Source organism: Mobula birostris, chromosome 16 (assembly GCF_030028105.1).
Source record: "Mobula birostris isolate sMobBir1 chromosome 16, sMobBir1.hap1, whole genome shotgun sequence".
NCBI lineage: Eukaryota > Metazoa > Chordata > Chondrichthyes > Myliobatiformes > Myliobatidae > Mobula > Mobula birostris.
Window position 1 is genome coordinate 25,798,564 of NC_092385.1, and position 16,690 is coordinate 25,815,253.

Consider the following 16,690-nt stretch of genomic DNA (forward strand, 5'->3'; position numbering starts at 1 on the left):
CTGAATTGCTACCAAATGATCAAAACAAAGATTAATCTGGTTTCTTCTACTTACCTTTCCATTTAGCTTCATTCCCCTTCCCTTTCTGTCCTAATGAAGGGTCTTGACCCAAAATGTCAACTGTTTATTCCTCCCCATAGAAGCTGAATAACTTGGTGAGTTCTTCCAGTATTTTGTGTATGTCTCTCTGGATTTCCAGCATCTGCAGAATCTCTTGTGTTTATGATCTAGCATATTTATAAGTGTTGCTGGTGTTGTTTGTTATTGACAAGGTGCCACACATAAAAGTGCTAAGCAGGATAGGAGCCCATGATATTACAGAAATGGTCCTAACATGGATGGAATATTAAAAACAAGAGAAAATCTGCAGATGCTGGAAATCAAAGTAATACACACAAAATGCCGGAGGAACTCAGCCGGCCAGGCAGCATCTATGGAAAAGAGTAAACAGTCGACGTTTCAGGTTTAGACCCTTCAGCAGGACTGAACAGGAAATTGATAGAATTGATAGACTGAATAGAAATGGATAGAATGTTGGCTGGCTGACGGACAGAGACAAAGAATGGGAATGAAAGAGGCCTTTCCTGACTGGCTGTTGGTGATCAGTGGTGTTCCGGAAGAGTTTGTGTTGAGTCCACTGCTACTTTTCTCGTTATATGCTAATGACTAGATGATGGAATTGATGGCTTTGTGGCTAAGTTTGTGGATCTGTGACTCTATGATACAAAGGTAGGTAGAGGGGCATGCAGTACTGAGGAAGCAGGGAGTCTCCAGAAGGACTTGGGCAGTTTTGGAGAATGGGCAAAGAAGTGGCAAATGGATTGGAGCAAAAGGAAGCATATAGTGGGGAGAGAATTAGAAAATAGCAGTGCAACGGGAATTGGGAATCGTATTGCAGGATTACCTAAAAATTTACGATGGGCTTGACAATGTGCTCTCATCTTGGCTCTCTTTAGAAACATCATATGTTGACTTTTTGGGTAGTGAATTTGGCTAAGTGACTGGCCCTTCTTTGGGACGGCATTTTGGGGATAGTGGTTGAAAACTTCTTAAGTTTTAACGCAGTTCTGATTAAGGATAAGCTGATTAGTTAGGATGTGAAAGGTTACAGGGAGAATAGGGTTGAGAGAGAATAATAAATCAGCCATGTTCAAATGGCAAAGCAGACTCGATGAACCAAGTGCCCTAATTTAGCTCCTGGACCTAATGGATATCAAGGGTATTGTTGGTGTATCTAATCTGTGATTTAACAATGTGCTGTCACCTTGGCTTTCTTTAGAATCATCACATGTTGACTCCTCTAGAACAATTGTTGGATTCACTTCAGCAACATCGTTATTTCACAGTTAGGTTTTCCGTTCTCTTGCACTTCGCTTGTTTGGTTACTACACTGAAAGATGACCATAGAGATAGGAGCAGAATTGGGCCATTCAGCCCATTGAGCCTGTTCTGCCATTTCATCTTCGCTGATCCATTTTCTCTCAGCCCCTAAAGTATAAGTAATGCCTGCTTCACTTGAAAAGAAGCGTTTGAGGCTGTTGATTGCACAAAACTCAAAATACAATTGATTCCTTCTGTTGTGGGAAGCCAAAGACTGATTAAGTGACTGCTCTGAGACACCTCTCTTCAGTTGCTAAGTTTGATCTGGAGCTTCTGTTGCCAGTTACCTCCATTCTCCATCCCTCTCTCTTTGGCATTCTTTCCCATTTCACCTTTCCTCTCTTCAGACTTGCTTTTAATTACTTTTTACCATCCTCTTTCAATTTTAAATCTCTTCTGTTACTCATTTTCCCTTTTGTTCTTTCCAGCTCTCTTCCATTCCATATTTTTTCAAACTTTTTCCTGCTTTGATGAAAGATTATTGACTTGAAACATGAGCTGTGTATCCTTTCCAGTGATGTTGCCTGGTCTGTCTAGCCCTAGCCCTTCCAGTATTTTTAATTTTCACTTATGAATTCTAGAATTTGCAGTATTTTGCTTTTGTAATAATTTTCCTGAAAGCAGCATCACCGGAACATGTTGTTTGTTGAGTGGTGCTGCAGGTAATGTAGCTAACTGTCAATTCCAACAGTTTGGGTTTGATTCTGTCCTCTGAGCTGTAGTTTAAAAAAAAACTTTTATAAAACTGTAGTGCTGGTAGGTCTATTCAAACTCTTTAATTTGTGGTTTCCTCCCATATCTCGAAGATTTGATAGTTTTTTGGTGAATTAGCTGCAGTAAATTGCCCCTAGTTGTAGGACAATGGTAATAGAATAGGAGGGAGGTGGTGTTGAGAAGAAAGGGTGTTATTGGCATGAGTTAGAGAATAAATTGTAGAATGGGATAAGTGGGATTGCTCTGAGAGCTGGTACAGACTCACTGGGCTAAGTGGCTGTTTTCAATGTCATACTGAAACTAAGAGTTAAATTGTCCTTTTAGATTTAAAAAAAAATCAACTTGTACCTCACTGATTATGTAACATCTTAAGGCTGTGAAAAGTTCTACATAGGAACAAGACTTTTTTGTGCCATTAATATATTTTCCAGCTCATTGAATAAGGATTAATTAATAAGGAATTTAATTGATCCTACTAGTGTTATACTGCAAAGTTTTTTTTAAGCTGCTGTTTTGATTACCCTCTTAAAATGAGTGACTAAGGAATTGCTTTTGTCTATTATGATTAAAAGTGGTTTTTACTGGAGCAGCTCAGTTTTGTGGCAGAATGTATTTGTGCTGTCCATGTTGATTTGGTCCTTGTATTTATGTCACTATTTGTGTTGTAATGATAAATTCTTTCTAGGAAGGATTTGTTTGGGCTTGCTTCTATCTAGTCCTAAGGTGCTGGATGCCTCCTCCTCGGTTTTATCAGTAGGAGGGATTGTGTTGCTTCTTATCACCCTTTTTGTGAGGATTTAGACTTGTATAGATTGCCTGCACCTCACAACAACCTTGAATTTATAAAATGAGGTTGTTAATACACAAAAGATGGCAAAACCAGTCCAATTCATTTGGGTTCCAATTTATTATTCATTTATGAGTCGATTTTTATTGATCTTTCTGTACTTTAGAAGACTTTTCAATGAACTAACTCTGTTTACATGAGTTCTGGTTAATTGAAGGATGTAAAAATTGAAATATTTAATTTCAGGAGGGCAGCATTGTAGCGTAGTGGTTAGCACAAAGCTTTACAGTGCAGGTGACGCAAGTTCAATTCCCGCTGCAGTTGTACAGAGTTTGTACACTTTCCCTGTGACTGCGTGGGTTTCCTCCGGGTGCTCTGGTTTCCTCCCACAGTTTAAAGACCAACTGGCTGGTATGTTAATTGGTCATTGTAAATTGTCCCATGATTAGGCTGGGATTAAATCGGCCGACTGGCTCGAAGGGCCTATTCCATGCTGTATCTCCATAAGTAAATAAATCTTTCTTCCCCCTTTCTTAGAATGCTTTGGAAAATTGAATTAAAACAACTGCTTTTCCATGTTTTATTAGTACAAGCTGAAAACATGTAATGAAGTAGAGTAGTATTTTATCTTACAGTAAACATTTGCAACTTTTATTTCTGTGTTGTTTTATGCATTTGGGATTTAAGTCATTAAACATGTGCTATGCATTACATTTTCCTGCATCTCCATAGCTTCGAGTTGGCAGCATTGGAAGTTTACTGCAAATAAGTGTTGTTTGATTGTAGTGGCATGATAACTCTGCAATATTGTTTCTGCCTGATTAGGTACATTGTCTGGCTGGACAAAGTATTCTATTCAGCAAACAAGATAATACTTCTAAGTAGTGGCTGTTAAATTGGAGTGTTGGACATGTTTAGCACTATTGTTTGGTGGAGGAAAAGCTTGTATATTTCATTTAGTAGTACACTTTGAGATAAACTAGTTGTGTGTTGTATTGCTGCATGTCAGGATAATGTGTCATTACAGTACCAATTAATTAGAACACATTTTGTAAGCAAACTATATCAAACCATGGTTAATAATAATTTAATTAGGATGTGCTGTAATTGAAGATATGCAACAATGAGATGCTGCAGGATGGAATAGCTCTTTTCAAGGCCGCTTAAATTTTAGTGTGAATTACAAATACCTTAGCACTGTCCCAACAGTGCTCCTATAAGCTACTTGTCCTGTGCTTATTTAACAACATTTATTTGATTGAGATCGGTAGTTAGTGTCAAATTGAGGCATGTTTTCTGTAGGATGGAGAGATAATACAACAGACAAAATGTATGTTGCTCAATTCTATGAAGTTATATATGATAATTTATCTTCTATGGATATCATAAATACACTGGAAAATGTAAATTTTGCTGAAGTTTGAAAAATTATCTGCATGTTGAACCTTACTTTCTAGCTGAAATGTGACTGGAATTATTGCTCTGCAATGTGGTTGAAGAATGTTGAGAATATTGAAAACAACATTAGTTATTTTATATTTTGATTACTTCCAGATTATCAGAAGATACAGTGACTTTGATGTCCTGAATAGCAGTTTGCAGGTAACTTTTGTAATATTGTAGAAGATAGTGTTTTAATGAATTTTTCAAATGAAAGACCTCATCAGAAAATAAATTCTCTCAGTGAATATTGTGAGATTATGGAAAGAACTTTCTTTGGATAGAAGTGTCTTATCAAATGTCAAATATTGTACTATTTATCGTGAAAGTATGAAGAATAAGTATTAATATAAAGCCTGAAATTAATTTTTTCTTATGGCAAGGCCTTAAAGAGTTTTTCAACCGCCAATTTTTCTCAAAGTGAAAGAATTCCATTTCTTTTAAGTCCAAACTTCTGATACTCCAAACTAATATGCCATGTTTTTTAAATAAATTTGATATCACTCATTTGCATAAAAAGAATAAAAACTAATTTTAAATGTATGCTGCTTTACTGATGCCTGATATTTTTGTTAATTTACAATTTTATGAAGAAAAGATTATTATGCATCATTTTGGGTGTCACAAAACAGTTTATTTGTTGCCGAAATACAAGCATGTAATTCATTTTAGAGTTTTATTTTGGACAGAAATATTTAAGACTTGAGTAAATAATTACTTGTGTTTTTAAATAGTATATTGTAAATTGGGATGACTTACATTTAAATAAGCATTTAGAATGAGCAAATGAATACTCTTCATGGTTGGGCACAATTGTTGTTTATTACAGATCTCAGGCTTGATTCTACCTCTACCTCCCAAAAAGCTAATTGGGAATATGGATCGTGAGTTCATAGCAGAAAGGCAACGGGGACTTCAGAATTACCTGAATTTCATCACTACACAGCATATGTTGTCCAATTGTGAACTGGTTAAAAAATTCCTGGATCCTATCAACTACTCTTCCAATTACACTGGTCAGTACTACTGAAATGGAGGCGGATCTAATGGGGACATTTAAGAGACTTTCCAATAGGCACATTGATGTAATAAGAAAATGGAGGGAAGAGTTTAATTGTGCTTTAAGTTTATATAGGTCAGCACAACATTGTAGTCCTGTCCTGTGCTGGTCTATGTTTGTAGAAGTGGTAGTTCATTAAATTTCATGTTGAATATAGAGGGTTTTTATCTTTGTAAAATAAGTACCACTCGTCCCTAAGGTAATCATCACGTGTTGGTATTCTCCACTAACAGATTTCTAGTTAGGAGTTAAGAGCAAGAAATTTGGCTGATACACTAAGCTGTGGACCTGGGACTGCTTATAGTCCCTTGTCACTATGTCAACAGCAGCTGAGATGGGTTAATTTTATTGTTCCTGTGTACTTACCGTGAATGTCTGCAGGAAAATGAATCTCAGGGTAATATATGATTAAGTACATCTCGACCATCTCCACCTCAGCACCATTGATACCCTGCTTCTTGTTTTGCTGACATTGAGGAAGAGGTTATTGTCTTGGTACTATATTACAAGTCTCTCTATCTCCTTTCTTGTATTTCATCTTGTCAGTGTTAAAGATCTAGCCCGCTACAGTCATGTAATAACTGTTATTAATTACGATATTTTTTTTCCAATATTCTTGCCTGGTCTGTCAGAATAACTAATGTACTTTCTTTTTAAAGTTGTTTGCCCTACTTTATAGGTTTGGTAATGATTTCTTTTTCAGTGACACTAATTGAGTTTCTATATATCCTTATTTTCCTCCTTTAACTCTCAAATAGAAATCGCCTTGCAACAGGTATCAATGTTCTTCCGTTCTGAACCCAAATGGGAAGTGGTTGAACCATTAAAGGAGATAGGTAAGTGAGTCAGTAGCATGGTCATGTTTGCTAATAGTTATACTTATCAAGACTGAGTTCGGACTATATTTTTTTCCATTTCTTAGTTAACATGGGCAAACTTTGCCAGCATTAAATTTAAAAAATAAAAGCATGAAATGCTGGTTGTTTGAAGTGGAGCTTGTAGCTTTTCCCAGCAGATTCCATAAGAACATAAGAAATAGGAGCAGGAGTAGGCCATCCGGCCCATCGAGCCTGCCCCACCATTCAATAAGATCATGGCTGATCTGTCTGTAAACTCAGCTCCATCTACCTTTCCTTTTCCCCATAACCCTTAATTCCCTTACTATATAAAAACCTGTCTAACTGTTTCTTAGATATATTTAGTGGGGAAGCCTCAACTGCTTCCCTGGGCAGAGAATTCCACAGATTCAGCACTCTCTGGGAAAAACAGTTTCTCCTCATCTCCATCCTAAATCTTCTCCCCTGAATCTTGAGGCAATGTCCCCTATTTCTAGTCTCACCTACCAATGGAAGCAACTTTCCTACTTCTGCCTTATCTATCCCTTTCAAAATTTTGTATGTTTCTGTAAGATCCCCTCTCATTCTTCTGAACTCCAGAGAGTGTAGTCCCAGGCGACTCAATCTCTCCTCATAGGTTAACCCCTTCATCCCTGGAATCAACCTGGTGAACCTCCTTTGTACTGCCTCCAAAGCCAGTGTATCCTTCCTCAAGTATGGAGACCAGAACTGCACACAGTACTCCAGGTGCAGCCTCACCAGTACCCTGTATAGTTGCAGCATAACCTCCCTGCTCTTGAATTCAATCCCTCTAGCAATGAAGGCCAACATTCAGTTTGCCATCTTAATAACCTGTTGTACCTGCAAGCCAACTTTTTGCGATTCATGAACAAGCACTCCCAAGTCCCTCTGCACAACAGCATGCTGCAATCTTTCACCATTAAAATAATAATCTGCTCTTCTATTATTCCTTCCAAAGTGGATGATCTCGCATTTACCAACGTTGTATTCCATCTGCCAGACCTTGGCCCACTCACTTAACCTATCTATATCCCTCTGCAGACTCTCCACATCCTCTGTACAATTTGCTTTTTCACTCAGTTTGGTGTCATCAGCAAATTTTGCTACGCTACACTCAGTCCCCTCTTCCAAATCATCAGTGTAAATGGTAAACAGCTGCGGGCCCAGCACCGACCTCTGCGGCACCCCACTCACCACTGACTGCCAACTGGAGAAACACCCATTTATACCAACTCTCTGCCTTCTATCGGTTAACCAATCCACCATCCATGCTAATACACTTCCTCCGACTCCATGCATCCGTATCTTATTTATAAGTCTCTTGTGCGGCACCTTAACAAACGCTTTCTGGAAATCCAAGTATACGATATACACCTGTTCCCTCTATCCACTGCACTCATTATGTCCTCAAAGAACTCCATTAAGTTTGTCAAACAGAACCTGCCTTGATTCCAAACCATTATGTGTGAATTCTAATGTGAATATTATTATTAATGGACTCCTTTTCAAATTGTAAATTTTTTATTTCAACAAATATTTACAACTTTATACAGATAATTGTGCCTCTGTGTGCATTGGACTTGAGGAGAGTGTATTCATATCCATCTATAGCTATATGGTTCCCTTGAGATCAACTGTATGCCATTTTCAGATTCAACTCGGATTTACGATTTTGGGAAAAAAATTAATCTGTAAAACCAGTTGCCATTGTCTAAATATTGCAAAACTTAAGTGCTTCATCTGCTTATACTGTAAGCTTCACACAAGCTTCCACTACTGGTCTCAGTCCAACTTGACCTCAGCTTATGAGACAAGCTAAGGATGCCATTAATAAGAATTAGAAGAAAAATCTTTTGAATTCTTCCTGCAGTTGAGAGATTCTTTTGGAATGTTATTTGTTATTGAAAGGTTGATGGACTTCTGTATTTCATAATTTCATAAAAGTCTCTTTTGTTTGATTTCTATAAGCATCATAGAACAATTTAAGTGAAGTTATAAATATTCCCCTGGTTCAATTAGATTGTACATCCTATGTGTATCACAGCAATATGATGGATGTTAGGAAGGGACAATAGTCTTTCAATTTGCATGTAATGAATTACTGCTGCCCATTGTTTTACTTTTGGCCTAAGGTTGTTTCATGTTAGTTGTGTCCTGGGTGATTTGTGTGTGATCTGATTGACTAGAATTTGCTTCTGAGGAAATGTATTTATAGAGGCTACATGTGACCCTTGTGTTATAGAATTTCACCATTATAGAATTCACAAATCGGTACCCAAAAATTTTGAGGTTCAGAATAAAATTCACTCTTGAAATTTGTGTGGTGAAGAAAATTAAATTAATCAACACAATCTTTGTACAGATGATGTGGCTTTACATTACAGAAAATCATGATGCAGCTGGCCTTCTGGGAATGTAGCCCTTCCTGTAACACAGTCACCTGTACTGAAATTCTGGGTAAAAATTTGCAGTATGGTACTTTGTGGTGCAGTTTTTTGAGTATTCTGTTTGGACAAGATGAAATCCAATTGCATTACTCCATTTTGGATGTTTGTAGATGCTACTCACTGTAGGTAAGATCACTTTAGATTTGAAAAAATAAAGCATTATTTCTTTTTAAGGTTGGAGATTAAGAAAACGGCACCTTTTAATAAAAAGTAAGGATCATCCCAAAGAGCGACAAGTATTAAGCTGGGTAAGTTCTGATTTTAAAAAATGGGATAATTAAGTTGCGGTAGTTTTATTAATTTCCTACCATTATATTGTGGAAAGAGTCATCTATACAATGTGCATCCTATCATAAGTTTCATTAGCAAAGCTTCAGTGTACAAGAGTAAAGATTTTGCTTGTACTCGCTTTTTTCCTGATATATTAATTTCTGTTAAGTATCTAGCCAATAATTCAAAAAATCCTGTGAAAGTTTGTCTCTGATTTGAGATAAAGTATTACTGGACTGAGGATGTGCAAGTTATTCTGGCAAAGCTTAACTGGGGTGGTAAGTCAATTGCTGTTGTGTAATGCATTTTATTTTGATAAATATTAGTTTGATATTGAACTATGTTTTGTCTATAACCTTCATACTTTAAAAAAATGGGATGTAACTGAGAATAATGAAACTTAACAAACAGTCCATCTCTGCTTGTTTAAAATAGTTATCAATTTTTGTGCACATCTTTAATGGAAGTTGATGGTTAAAGTGTGCTCAGGCGTATAATTTAATGTTTCCTTATGATGGAATGAAAGCTTATCTCATACTCGATGAACTCGCTCTCCATAAGTACACTTGCTTTTGTCAATTCATATCCAACCTTTCAGGTTGTAGTTCAGATGACATTGGAATAATTTTGGAGACAGATTGCAGGTGTTTTTAAGGGTCCTTATTGTGATTTTGGACAAGTGAGCTTTAGTTTAATTTCACTTGTATTTTACCTATGATCTGTTTTGCAGGCTGATCTTGGTCCTGATATGTTTCTCTCCGATAAAGACCTTCAGTCAGCAATGAAGCTTTTACCTTCTTGGTCTGTAAGTAATCATTAAAAGTCCTATAAAGTTTTTATCACTTTAGACATATGCTAATGTCAGACCACCGCTTAACCAGAAAATATTGGAAACAAATCATAAAAAACTTACAACAGAGCAGGATTCCATTTGGTCTGTATTGGTCAAAAAAGAGCTAGCCAGCTTAATCCATCATTCCAGCATTAGTGCCATGGGTTCTACAGGTTATTGCTCTCCAACTACATGTTGAAGTTTTTTTTTAAAAAGTGTGATAAGGGCTTCTGCCTTTTTCCCCTTTAGGCAGTCATTTCCGGACCCCCTTCTGCTCTCGAGGTGATTTCTTTTTCATTCTTCTAATTCTACCAGTTACTTTGTTACTTCAAATTTATGTCCATTGCTTTAGATATCCTCGTTAAGGGAAACGATTCATTCCTATTTTATCTTGATTTCCCCAATTTTATATATCTGTGTTTACGCTGCCCCTTGACATCCCATCTTTCAAATAAAACAATCCCAGTTTTTTCAAATCTTTCCTCCAATTTATTGTGTTAGTTCTAGTTGCCTCATTATAGGAAGGATGTAGAAGTTTTAAAGGGGGTGCAGGAGAGATTTACCAGGATGCTGCCTGGATTAGAGAACATGTCTGATGAGCGGAGGTTGAGCGAGCTAGGACCTTGCTCCTTTTTGGAGCAAAAGAGGATGATGAGAAGCATAGAGTGGACAACCAGCATCCTTTTCTCAGGTGGCAACAGGTAATATGAGAGGACATTCATTTAAGGTGATTGGAGGAATGTATAAGGTGGATGTCAAAAGTAGCTTTTTTTTAAACAGGGTGTGATAAGAGCATGGAAGCACTGGTTGCGGGTGGTAACAAAACAGATAGGCACATGGATGAAAGGAAAAATGGAATTTTCTTGGGAGGGAAGGGTTATATTGATCTTGGAGTAGGCTAAGAATATCCTGGGCTAAAGGGCCAGAACTGTGCTGTACTGTTTCAGGTTCTCATTTCAATAACGTAAATTAGGTACTTAACTTTGAGCTAATGTTTTTTTCCATCTTCGGTTTTTGTCGGTTAGAAGTCTGGCTAGCAACTGTTGATAAGTTGTGTAATCTTTAATGCCAGACTGAAGTTTGATTCTTGTCTGTTGTTCTTATCTGCAAACTTTGCAGTTTGCTGCTAGTCTGGAGCTGTGAAAAATCTGATCTAGTGTTGGCTGTCCCTTGATATCATCGCCCTGACCTCATCAAACAAAGTAATAGCTATGGTACTATATTCATAGAAACTAAAGATGAGAGTTGGGGCTTCTATTCTGTATTGTGCAATATTTGATTTGGTCATAGTGTTACCAACAGGTTGATAGTTGGCATATTTCTTGCCATAGACCTTTAAATCAACATAATATGAATTCTAGTCTGAGTTTTTCTGTTTCAACCTCCAGCACCCGTACATATATCCTGTCACATTTGCCACAGCCAGCGAATCTTCAGGGCTTGTTATCCGAATGTACAATGAAAAAGGAACACTGAGAGATTATATCTGCAAGGTATGTTGTAACACAACATCTGACTAAAGGACTTTTCATTTTCTGACCATACAGAAAATTTAATTTGTAATAAATGTATATATGATTAGTTTTTCCAAAGCAAAAGATAGGTTATGCACCTTGCTGGGTGATATTTCCATATTGCAGTCTACTTGATTTTCATTGTGTACAACGTAATGCTATCATTCCATACAGTTCAAATTGTAAAGTGACTTAGTAAGATTAAAAAACTAAAAGCCATGAACTTAGTGGTTTATTGATAGTTAATTGGTTGATTTGTTTTATAGAGGTTGGTTATCTCTAAGTTTGGTAATAAGGCAAGTAACTGTTCAAAGTTAAATACATTCCGTATTTAAAAACTTTATAATTAAGTATTTTAAAATAAAAATAATTAATTTGACTTTAATTGTAGATTTTTCGTTTTGAGTCTTTTGTTTTTAAATAGAATAGTCTTTTTAGTTATTGAAACTGTACTTTGGTATTATAGTAATTTAATTGGCTTACATTTAGTTACAAATATAGCATATATAAAATTGTATAACATAACATATAAAAAAATATTGAATTGCACTTTGCTGGAAATGTCACCATTTGCAAACTGGTAACAGGTCTGTTTTTTATATCAGTCCAAAAAGTCATTAATAATAATTTTGTTAAATGTAATTTACACAAAGGCTAAGCCAAAGGATTGTTTTATGAAGAAATACTGCAGTCCAAAGAAAAGTCAAGGATTTGACCTTCAGCAGATAAAAACATTTGGAAGACAAATTCTGGAGGTAAATGATGTTTATTCATTTTTCTATCAATCTACCCCATCTGGTCATCATTAAAGTAATTCTACTTGAGTTCTGGTGTATTTTTTAAGCATATACCTTAGTGCCCAACTTGTTTTTTATTTCAGGTTTTGAAGTTTCTTCATGAGAAAAGAATTCCATATGGACATCTTCATGCCTCAAATGTGATGCTTGATGGTGATACATGTAAATTATTGGATATAGAAAACTCATTGCTGGGCTTGCCCAGTTACTATAGACCTTATTATACCCAGTCCAGGAAAATAAATGTTAGTATTCATTGTCCTTACCAGTGTAATAAACTATTCTCGTTATTTCATGCTGTTATATTTATTTTGAGGTATCCTTGTAATCAAACCTTCCATTTGAATTACTTTCTCTTAGATTTAGATGAGCTGGTTAAATATTTGCTGCTTTCAATGTAGTTTAGACTATGAAAACAAATCACTTTTATAAATCTAGTTAGCTGAGGCGTTGCCTCTTTTAGTAAAGAAATGCTTTTACTTAGCAATCAGGTATTAGAACTTGTAGAGACACAAAAGACTGCAGGTGCTGAGATCTGAAACGACAAACAAACAATGTGCTGGAGGATCTCAGGAGGCTGACTGGCATCTGTGGGATGGAAAGATTTGCAACATCTCAGGTTGAAACCTTGATCAGGACTGAATTAGAAACTATGCAATTCACTTGGGTCAGTTAATTGCCAGTTCATCCTCTGTATTGCTGGCTATTGTGTAGTTACAGTGGTTTAGAACAGAAATAGAATAATTAATATTATTCTATTAGTGATAATTATATTAATAATTCATTAATAATTTAATTTAATTATTCCTCAAGTTAAAATTTTGTCTCTGCGTTAAAAACTATATTCTCTTTTTAACTCGCACAGATGTTTAAATCGAAGTTCCTATAGAGAAACTCTTAATTTTTTGAAGCTGTTATTTGAGGGGATTTTACAGGATTGGTTGGGAAAGGGTGTGTACAAGGGTGAATAGAGAAGAGTTTGAGTTATCTTCCTTTGATTTACCTGCAAGAAAATGAATCTCAGGGTTATATATGGTGAAATACATATACTTTAATATAAATTTACTTTGACTTTGAACCTTTACTCATGGATAGTATCTTCCACTACATGAACAAATAATCAAACACCGAATGTTTTAATTGTCACATTTTGTACAGTTTTTTGTGTTTATATATGTGTGTTACTTTTTAGACAACGGAAGCTATTGATGTGTATTCCTTTGGCCACGTATTATATGAAATGACTTATGGAAAGCCACCAGATTCTGTTCCAGTAGACAGCTTCCCATCTGCTCCTTCCTCAGATATAGGTTAGAAATTCTTAAATTGTATCTTGTTTATTAATTATTTCTAATGCGCCTTGCAAACCTGGTTTGTGCACATTAGCCTGATTTGCTTGCCATCACTTAATATTATCCATCATCCTGACCATGTTGTCAGAATGCAGACCAAAATCTGTTTTTAAGAAAAGTGTGTGTGTATGTGTGTGTATATATATCTATCTATCTATCTGTGTGTGTATATAAAATGCATATATAATATCTGTGTATATCTGGGGCTTTATTCCCTGCGCTGAAATTTAAGTTTATTGGATTCACTGTAAGATCTGCTGTTATGAAGGTCTAACATTTTTATTAAATAAAGCTAATTGAATTGTATGGAACATTGACAAGGATAGCATTCAACAGACCAGAGAATGTGGCCCTATCAAGTCCTTTAAAATTGCAGCAATTCCTTTTATATTCTGCCAATGGCTAACATACTCTTGCTTTGCTATAATTGGTTGCTTTACCTGCACAATTAATACATTTCCTGAATTGCCATTGCAAATTCTTTCCTACTTTTTTTAAAAAAAGAAATGGTATTTATGTTTTCTATTGAAGTTCATAGCTCACATTTGCTTAGAGTATACTCCTTTTGACTAACTCTCCGTGTCCCTATGCACAGTTCAGTTTTCCACCAAGCTTTCTGTCACTAATAGTCCTGAAGAATTTGCACATTCTTCTCAACTAGTCAATGATATAAAAATAAGTGACTTACTTTCCCAGTGTTTCTGTCCTTTAACAATAATCTGTTCAATGTTAACTCTGTGAACCCAAATTTACTGTGAACCCAAATAACTTTACTGAACATTACTAAATGCATTTTTAAAAATCCAGCTATCTACTAGTTACCCCTTGTCCATTTTTTTTGGATCAAAATAAAGCTGTTGTGCTTAAATAAAATAAAATAAAATCACCGACTTTGTCCGCTCAGGGGATCTCCCATCCACTGCAAATAATCTTATTATTAAACCCGCCGATAAGCGGGGTGCTGTTGTAGTCTGGCGTACTGACCTCTACCTTGCCGAGGCACAGCGACAACTCGCGGATACCTCTTATTTACCCCTCAATCGTGACCCCACTAAGGAGCACCAGGCCATTGTCTCCCACACCATCACCGACTTTATCTGCTCAGGGGATCTCCCATTCACTGCAATTCCTCAGATCCCACCGTCAACTCCTGGGCCCTCAGAGGCTCCATCTTCCTCTCACCCCAACCCTCCCCTCTCCACTGACACACCCAGCCTCCCCCCCTCCCCCCTCTGATCCCGGCTCTCATCCGTGCCGGGTCTTTACCATCCCCTCCGACCTTCAACTGTCAGAGGCAGAACGCTCTGTTCTCAGTAAGGGCCTCACGTTTGTCCCCCTTCGCCCACACCTCAGCGAGTTCCGTGTTCGCCATGATGCGGAACTTTTCTTCTGCCGTCTCCGTCTCCGAGCCTACTTCTTCAGCAAGGACTCTTCCACCCCCCACCGATGACCCCTTCTCCCGTCTTCAACCCTCCTCTTCTTCATGGACACCCCGCTCTGGTCTTCTGCCTGCTCTGGATCTCTTTATCGCTAATTACCGACGGGACATCAACCGTCTCGACTTCACCGCACCTTGTCCCCAATCCAACCTCACTCCTTCGGAACGCTCTGCTCTCCACTCCCTCCGCACTAATCCTAACCTTATTATTAAACCCGCCAATAAGGGGGGTGCTGTTGTAGTCTGGCGTACTGATCTCTACCTTGCCGAGGCACAGCGACAACTCGCGGATACCTCCTCTTATTTACCCCTCGATCGTGACCCCACTAAGGAGCACCAGGCCATTGTCTCCCACACCATCACCGACTTTATTCGCTCAGGGGATCTCCCATCCACTGCTACCAACCTTATAGTTCCCATACCCCGCACTTCCCGTTTCTACCTCCTACCCAAGATCCACAAACCTGCCTGTCCTGGCCGACCTATTGTCTCAGCTTGCTCCTGCCCCACCGAACTCGTTTCTGCATACCTCGACACGGTTTTATCACCCCTTGTTCAATCCCTTCCGACCTATGTTCGTGACACTTCTCACGCTCTTAAACTTTTTGATGATTTTAAGTTCCCTGGCCCCCACCGCTTTATTTTCACCATGGATGTCCAGTCCTTATATACTTCCATCCCCCATCAGGAAGGTCTCAAAGCTCTATGCTTCTTTTTGGATTCCAGACCTAATCAGTTCCCCTCTACCACCACTCTGCTCCGTCTAGCGGAATTAGTCCTTACTCTTAATAATTTCTCCTTTGGCTCCTCCCACTTCCTCCAAACTAAAGGTGTAGCTATGGGCACCAGTATGGGTCCTAGCTATGCCTGCCTTTTTGTTGGGTTTGTGGAACAATCTATGTTCCATGCCTATTCTGGTATCTGTCCCCCACTTTTCCTTCGCTACATCGACGGCTGCATTGGCACTGCTTCCTGCACGCATGCAGAACTCGTTGACTTTATTAACTTTGCCTCCAACTTTCACCCTGCCCTCAAGTTTACCTGGTCCATTTCCGACACCTCCCTCCCCTTTCTAGATTTTTCTGTCTCTGTCTCTGGAGACAGCTTATCCACTAATGTCTACTGTAAGCCTACTGACTCTCACAGCTATCTGGACTATTCCTCTTCTCACCCTGTTTCTTGCAAAAACGCCATCCCCTTCTCGCAATTCCTCCGTCTCCGCCGCATCTGCTCTCAGGATGAGGCTTTTCATTCTAGGACGAGGGAGATGTCTTCCTTTTCTAAAGAAAGGGGCTTCCCTTCCTCCACTATCAACTCTGCTCTCAAACGCATCTCCCCCATTTCACGTACATCTGCTCTCACTCCATCCTCCCGCCACCCCACTAGGAATAGGGTTCCCCTGTTCCTCACCTACCACCCCACCACCCTCCGGGTCCAACATATTATTCTCCGGAACTTCCGCCACCTTCAGCGGGATCCCACCACTAAGCACATCTTTCCCTCCCCCCCCCCCCCCCCCGCATTCCGCAGGGATCGCTCCCTACGCAACTCCCTTGTCCATTCGTCCCCCCCATCGCTCCCCACTGATCTCCCTCCTGGCACTTATCCGTGTAAGCGGAACAAGTGCTACACATGCCCTTACACTTCCTCCCTTACCACCATTCAGGGCCCCAAGCAGTCCTTCCAGGTGAGGCAACACTTCACCTGTGAGTCGACTGGGGTGATATGCTGCGTCCGGTGCTCCCGATATGACCTTTTATATATTGGCGAGACCCGACGCAGACTGGGAGACCGCTTTGCTG

The 16,690-nt window shown here is 38.4% G+C and overlaps 1 protein-coding gene across 7 annotated transcripts in view; it reads left to right on the forward strand.

The window, feature by feature from the left end:
• pxk (PX domain containing serine/threonine kinase) overlaps nucleotides 1-16,690 on the forward strand; it is a 63,471-nt gene that overhangs the window by 12,316 nt on the left and 34,465 nt on the right. For 6 of the 7 annotated variants that reach the window (XR_011889376.1, XM_072280472.1, XM_072280471.1 and 3 more), the window contains exons 3-12: nucleotides 4,436-4,483; nucleotides 5,151-5,337; nucleotides 6,140-6,217; nucleotides 8,860-8,933; nucleotides 9,686-9,760; nucleotides 10,037-10,069; nucleotides 11,176-11,280; nucleotides 11,955-12,056; nucleotides 12,182-12,343; nucleotides 13,291-13,408. Coding sequence is in view for 6 of the 7 variants with exons in the window: in XM_072280472.1 (XP_072136573.1) it covers nucleotides 4,436-4,483; nucleotides 5,151-5,337; nucleotides 6,140-6,217; nucleotides 8,860-8,933; nucleotides 9,686-9,760; nucleotides 10,037-10,069; nucleotides 11,176-11,280; nucleotides 11,955-12,056; nucleotides 12,182-12,343; nucleotides 13,291-13,408 (982 nt within the window). In the remaining variant the exon portion in view is untranslated. The remainder of the gene's footprint in view (nucleotides 1-4,435; nucleotides 4,484-5,150; nucleotides 5,338-6,139; nucleotides 6,218-8,859; nucleotides 8,934-9,685; nucleotides 9,761-10,036; nucleotides 10,070-11,175; nucleotides 11,281-11,954; nucleotides 12,057-12,181; nucleotides 12,344-13,290; nucleotides 13,409-16,690) is intronic. The other variant, XM_072280468.1, reaches the window with a different exon arrangement.